Here is a 6931-nt window from a genome sequence, read left to right as displayed (position 1 = left end):
TGCGCACACGCGCACACACGCACGTACCCACCCACACATTTTTCACATGCATGTTCATGCACACATTAGTTCCTTTTGTTTAGGCTGGCACACTATTTATGAACAACTGAAGTATTTGTACCGTTCATAATGAGAGAAATGACAATTGTATGCAGGTACATTTGTATCCTATATACTAATATCCCAAACACTATGAAATGGGAAGAGTGAATATGGACAACCGAACAACCGGCAGAACGCACAATTTGATTTAAAGAACAAGTTCACCTTCTTATACACGTGGATTTAGTGAATGCAGCAATATCAGGTGAACACATCAGTGAGGGTTTGAGGAAACTTGGACAACCCGTTAAATTTATAAATTTTTGAAATTTCTGCTCAGTCACTGCTGGATGAGAAGACTACTACAGCCTGTGACGTCATATGTGTACAACGATATAAAGAAAACCATAAAGGAAATTCAACATATATTTCACTTTTCTCCCATAATAAAAGGACACTTGACTTCGCTCTTTGAGAAGGCATGAGTAATAATATTACCCTCAAGATACGTCAGAGCCATGTCGAGGAAATCTCCCCTTTTTTTCAAAGAATTAAAAATATGTGAACTTCTCTTTACATTTTCTTATATTGTCGTACGCATGTGACTTCATGCACTGTAGTAGAGTCTTCTCATCCAGGAGTGACTGAGGAGATATCTAAATAAATTCATTTGTGAACGGATTGTCCGCTTTTCCCCAAACTTTCACTGATGTGTGTTAATAATATTGCTGCATTCACTCATTCCACATGTATATGAAGGTGAACTAGTCCTTTAAGATGGCACTTGAAATCATGTAGGCATAGAATCGGGCAAAGCCATCAAGGTTCTCTCCAACTTTCACTCCCACTTAGCAAAACAGTATATCCTGTTGGCTGATATCAAGTTATTAGTGTGAATATTCTCCCCGATCCCCCCCCCCCTCCAATAAGAAAAAGTAAATGCTTCTATAGACCTGACAGAATTCGATCCCATTCTTCCGCATGGTCACATACACTACTTGAGGATAATAACACACAATACAAGGCAAGATTGCAGTCACCGTTTACACAGTTAGTCTTTGTTCCCAGCGAAACAACAATATAGTTTTATTATCGTGGTTCACGAAACAATGTCAACACATCCATATTAATGCAGCTCCGTACCAACAAGAGACCATACGAATAATTCGTGGATTCATATATATATACACAACGTTTTACATATGTCTGACATAATATTATCTTGATTCGGCATAACACTTGTAAGCATATACTGATAGCATAGTGTAACATGTTCACGAGTTTTATGGCGGGCAATTCGACGCTAATGGCTTTGAAAGCTATACATTATATCGCTATCGAATGTGGATAATCATGCGATAATGCAACGAGCTACGAGTTGACGTTATTCAAACCGAAGAAACTTATCTCGCGTCTTTGAAAAACGCGGATAATTATATACTATTACTGGCTATCATACACCAGAGGACATGGGAAGCCACTAGAAATGATGCGGTCAACAGAATTATTGTACGAAAAGGTGTGATCACACGTTGGTGGCGCTCTAATCATCAATATATCAGTGCCGTATGCAGTAGTAGTTTTTATTGGGTAGTGTATTCTCGTCTACTAGTATATCAATCCCATTTGCTTGTTTGTGCATAGGTGATACGCTATAAGTTATGAAATATACGGGATTCTCTTCATAGAAATTCGTGACTCTACTCATAATAATGCTCTAAGCTTTTGAGGGCCGAATACAGAAAGTAACCTAACAAGAAGCTAAAAGGAAGTAGAGAACTCTTTTATTTCCTCTTTTTTTAACTTTCAACTTTCATAAAATAAAATTTAGTGCTTTACATTACTAAGTCGAAAAAAAAAGACAAAAAACATCACCTATTATGCTACAGATTACCATTCCTACAAAACCGTCTGGGGCTTGGGCTTGTATCTCACCTAAAATAGATGTACAAAAAGCTCAATTTTTGCTGATCACGTGCTCAGCCCGAGACAATATATCCGACGTGTTTGTTTGGGTTTTTCCCATTTTAGAGCTGTATTTACGTATAAATACAGCCCTGTGGTTTTCCCCACTAATCATGCTTGTACATGTACATGTACATTGTATCGACATTACACTTCACCACCACAGCCATTCATATAACCTGTCGTCTTCAGGACATATTTCCACACCTTTAATGCATAGGCCATACATAGGTCATCCCGGTCCAGTGAGCTATTAAAGTGGGAATCTTCTTCTGTATATACGCGCAAAAAACATCGAATACAACGCAACTATCTGCTTAGATTCTTCCCAACCAGATCGTGTGATAAGCAGTTAACATCACCCGCCGTAGTTAGAAACGTGATCCGTGCCAGGGTGGGACCAGAGTGGACGATTTTAGAGAGGGGGCGCCCTTCACCATTGTGTAAAACGGTCGAAGCGGAAAAGTGAGTCGTTAGTAAAGATCCCGTTGTCTACACGAGAGTTGCTACAAAACGGTTGAAAATTTTGGTTCATGAGAAGAACAAACAAGACAAATATACAGAGAAACTAGAGTAAGACATTTATACGGTATTTTACGGCTTATTTTGTTCACATCAAGAAAGACCCACAACTGTAACCTATTTTAGAATTTTCACCACTTCCAGCGTACTGACCTTCGACACAATTTCCACGATTTCGAATCAGGTGCATCATTGAATATAAGGCTTTGCATTAAATTTGCATATAACGTACAAGAATACATCAGTTTCCATTTGCCAACACAGTGATCGTCGCATATCTATCCAACAAACAGACACACAAAATTCACTCATGACAGCTCGTTGTATAATTATGTATATCTATCACGATATTACAACTTCAATGTGTCATATCTAACACCGCTTTTTTCCCCAACAGTAGGACCAAGTTACCAATAAATGGAATATGGTAGTCACGAAGCAAGCATATTTGTATCTTGAACATTTGCTGCTGGTGAATGGTATTTGTAGGGACACATTCATCAATACAAAATAGAACAAGTCGCAAATATATACCAGCACTGTAACACCAGTAATTGGACATATACACTGACATGGAAACAACATGGTGTTCTTGTCATCGATCAAACGTTGTTTATTTTGATGATAGTAGTTACAATTACTAATGTATGTTTTATCTCTATCCAGGGGGCAAATTTCCGTCAGTTTTTCCCCATTTGGCTATTGTTTGTAGAATCTCTCTTCAAATACTCATTGATGTAGATGAACTTGTTACCAGCTCAGCTATCACCCCTCTTATTGAAAATTAAGGCTATCCGTGACGATTTAAGGACATGAGAAATATTACTGTCACCCCTGGATATTATGAATTGATTTGCCAATTATTACGTCAGCAGTGTGAACAAGCAAACGTAAATTATGATTATGATTATTGGAAATGAATCTAGATCATTCAGTCGTATTAGAACAAGGCAGAAAATTCTCATAGAGGTTTCGGATCATGGCAAATCTGTCATTGAGGTCAAATGAGGATCACTTTGGTCCCTACACATAATTTACCGAGTTTGTGTATATAATCCTGCGGGTTCATTATTTGAGAACAAAGTCTTACCCTATTGCAGTCATGAATATTTTCACGGGGTTACCTTGCAATGCAAGGGCAATATTTATTGGTTTACTGGGAAAAAGCCGACAATTTGCATGAGGATACCCTGGATGAATACGACTACATTGCTATTATTCAAAATGTTGTGAGATCTAACAATGCTTTTATAGAGAGAGATGATAATGTATGAACTAATGGAAGGGAAGCTCAAAGTTAACACTCTTGTGCAAATCGAACCTGATCAAAGCGAAATCGAGTGACTTACCACGAAGTGGACACGCAGACGCCATACCATTACAATGTGTGTACATGCAGCATTAAATCACATTCAGTACATCAAAAAACACAGGCTTACAGCTCATTCTCTCTTATCACTGACTCTGCCTTTGACGTCTGTTTTTAGTAACACTTCAACTTGAAATCAAACGTCACATCTGCTTGGAGCTATCGTGGTAACGGTTATTAAAAGACATACAAAAGAAAAACGGCTCAAATGTCGTTTATTTACAAAATATCGCCCTCGCGCTGTTGATTACAGAAATGCTGCTCGTCGTAACACAATTAAGGGCTGACATCTCCAGGCGTACAAATCCACGTATGACGGGCTCGTCCATTGTAACACACAAGTAAGGAGCATCAAACTAACTAAGTGCTAACAGGAAATAAAATAAGTTCTACGCCTTCTCAGATTTTATGGCACTATAATGCTTGCAAATAAATAAATAACATTTCCAATGACTAGGAAACCGTATTACAGGAGGTTGCTCGATAACTTCAGTTAGCATATGCCACGAAAGATGAGAAATACAACATACTTTACACCATATCACGTAACGCAATTTGTGTTTAACAGTGTGGATGAATAATTTATACTCTATACACTGTGTCTGCTGTTGTTGGTTTATCTAAATACGAAAGCTAACCTAGAATATGGTAAACAAAAAAAAAATATACATTTGCAACGGCCAACGAAAAAAAAAAAGAAAGCACACGGAAATTGTGCATAGTGACAAGCAGAATTAGGGCATAGAACACTACAAGGAACGTTCACACGAACAAGCCACAAGTTGCCGCTCCAAAAAATGACGTTACTAGTAAGTATAGTCTATCACGTGACTACTATAGGTCTCGTGACCTCAGTTGTCCATTTCTTGCCATCGAAAGGACTTTCATTTGTAAGAAGTTTGAATTACACAAGCATTATAGCGCGTATGATCCTACACAAACATGACGATGATTTTTGTTTTTTCTTGTTTTTCCCCCGACACAGCACTGCTTAATCATGAAATTTATTTGTTAGAAATGAGTAAGCAATATGATTATTGTTTTTTGTATTTAAGAAAAAAAGTGTGTCACCGTTAACGAAAGATTTTTCTGGCAGGCGAAATTATTGGCTTTCCGACAATTCGTCATTCAAATTCAATTTCATGTGAGTAGAAACGTCCTTGTCTTCGTTCTAAAAAAGTTTGGCACTAGTATTGATTGATTTCAATCAATTCCATTTGTGATCTTGGGAATACTGACATGATACCATGAAGTATTAATGTTTACAGCTTGCTGGTTGCTCTGCATAATTTTGTTTTCTTAATCATGTTAAATAACACTTTCACATGGAAACTGTTCGGAACGAGCTCCATAATCATATTTGGAAATACGTGTATCTCTGAATAAAATTTGTTCGAATTCCAGTTGTTCACTCCTCTGGAACAAACGTGCTTCCATGTAAGGTATATACGTTTACATTTTCGAGAGGGCCACAATAGTTATTGATTGATATAACGATGTCGCACTGCATGGGATCTTGGAGACGGCAAAGTACTTTGACCTGTTTAAGTATGAACGTTGCCTTGGTGGTCAGCTTGCCACAGCCAGCGGGGGGATACCGAGCGGAGAGCATGGGCGGTGGGACTTCACGGGGTCGACAACTTGGTTAAGTAGTCGTTCTTGAGCGCGGCGTCGAGATCGACGAAGAACTCGATGAGATTTTTAGGGAGGGCAGACTCGACCACAGACTGGGGTAGCATCCCACACAGATCCGTCTGTACGATATTGATCACACGAGTCTTACTGGTCTCCCTGGCAAAATAAATAGGAAATACACAAAACACACATTTGATTGGATTCTGTTATAGGTTGACCAGGTCTATCATCATTCAAAATGCAAACGAAATGAAAAAGAATATGATTATCATGATCACGATAACGCAAACATATTGCAACAGTGTGTCCATTTTTGTTAATAATGTGTCACAATGTGACTAGCATTTTTAATTGGTTGCTCTTAGCATTATCAATACACTGTAATGATTATAAAAGGACTGCGTTTGTTTGTTTGTTTGTTTGTTTGTTTTTTCTATTTGTTTCTGCTGACCAGTGCTTTGTTCAACTCCAGCAGCCGTAAATTAATGATGTTGCATTATACGGCAGGACAAACTATTTTTTTTTTCCCGCACATAGTTTGGCCACAATGTCATAAGACAATAACGTAACCGTCTCCTCTCTTTCAATTTTGTTTTTCGTGACCGTGTATATGTGGTGTTGCCGTGTTAGAGTATATCTAGTAGCTCACCGCTTTTTCACGTCAGCACCTTTCGATTACTTTCGCGGAAACACTTATCTAATCTACAAAGTGCAGGATCGATACGTCACAGACCCAACCCCATCTTTTACCACCCTGAAAAAAAGGTGCACTAAGACTTGCTTCTTCATAGTCTGGTTTCCAGACGTTTCCAGACCCTTTGCCAACTGGACTCCGCGGCGACGAAGTCGCCGCCTTTGTCGAAGGCAAAACGACAAAATCAACTTAAACTATACTAGTTTTCGACGTTGAGGGCGTCAATATCATGAATAGCGAAATAGTATGGGCAGAGGGTCTGGAAGCCAGACTAGCTTCTTCACTGAGATTGGACATGACCAAAATATGAATTATAGAGCATCATGCTGCCGTCTCATGACAAAAGGAAGCAACTCTTAATTTTATCGAAATCATTTTTTTTTTTAATTTGAGGTATTTCTGTATGCTCTACATGATGGTGAAGAAATTAAGGTCACATGACCCGTAATTTCTGAAATATAGACATATCAAAAGGAAGCAACTATACATAATTATTTACTAATAAGACAGTGACATTTTTCTTCATTTACTAAGAAACTCATTCCACAGAGTTACTTCCTTCTGTCATGGTGGGACGGCAGCATCGATCCACAATGGCCATTGCACATTTAGTCTGAGGATAATGAAAACATGACAAACGACCTTTTGACAAGTGCTACGCCAATTACTGCACACTTGGTCTACTGACATGAATCGAATTTCCG

At 38.4% G+C, this 6931-nt stretch overlaps 1 protein-coding gene across 1 annotated transcript in view; it reads right to left on the bottom strand.

Annotated features, from left to right (window-relative positions):
- Nucleotides 1-1112: 1112 nt before the first annotated feature.
- Nucleotides 1113-6931, bottom strand: part of LOC139727017 (stAR-related lipid transfer protein 5-like) — an 84163-nt gene continuing 78344 nt past the window's right edge. Inside the window, exon 6 of the mRNA XM_071637999.1 lies at nt 1113-5689. Coding sequence (XP_071494100.1) covers nt 5524-5689 — 166 coding nt within the window. The 3' untranslated portion in view covers nt 1113-5523. The remainder of the gene's footprint in view (nt 5690-6931) is intronic.

The sequence above is a fragment of the Diadema antillarum genome, unplaced genomic scaffold (genome assembly GCF_040938485.1).
Source record: "Diadema antillarum isolate AM-2024a unplaced genomic scaffold, OU_Dant_1.0 seq00000111_RagTag, whole genome shotgun sequence".
In the NCBI taxonomy this organism is placed as follows: Eukaryota; Metazoa; Echinodermata; class Echinoidea; order Diadematoida; family Diadematidae; genus Diadema; species Diadema antillarum.
This window is presented reverse-complemented; position numbering and strand designations above follow the sequence as displayed.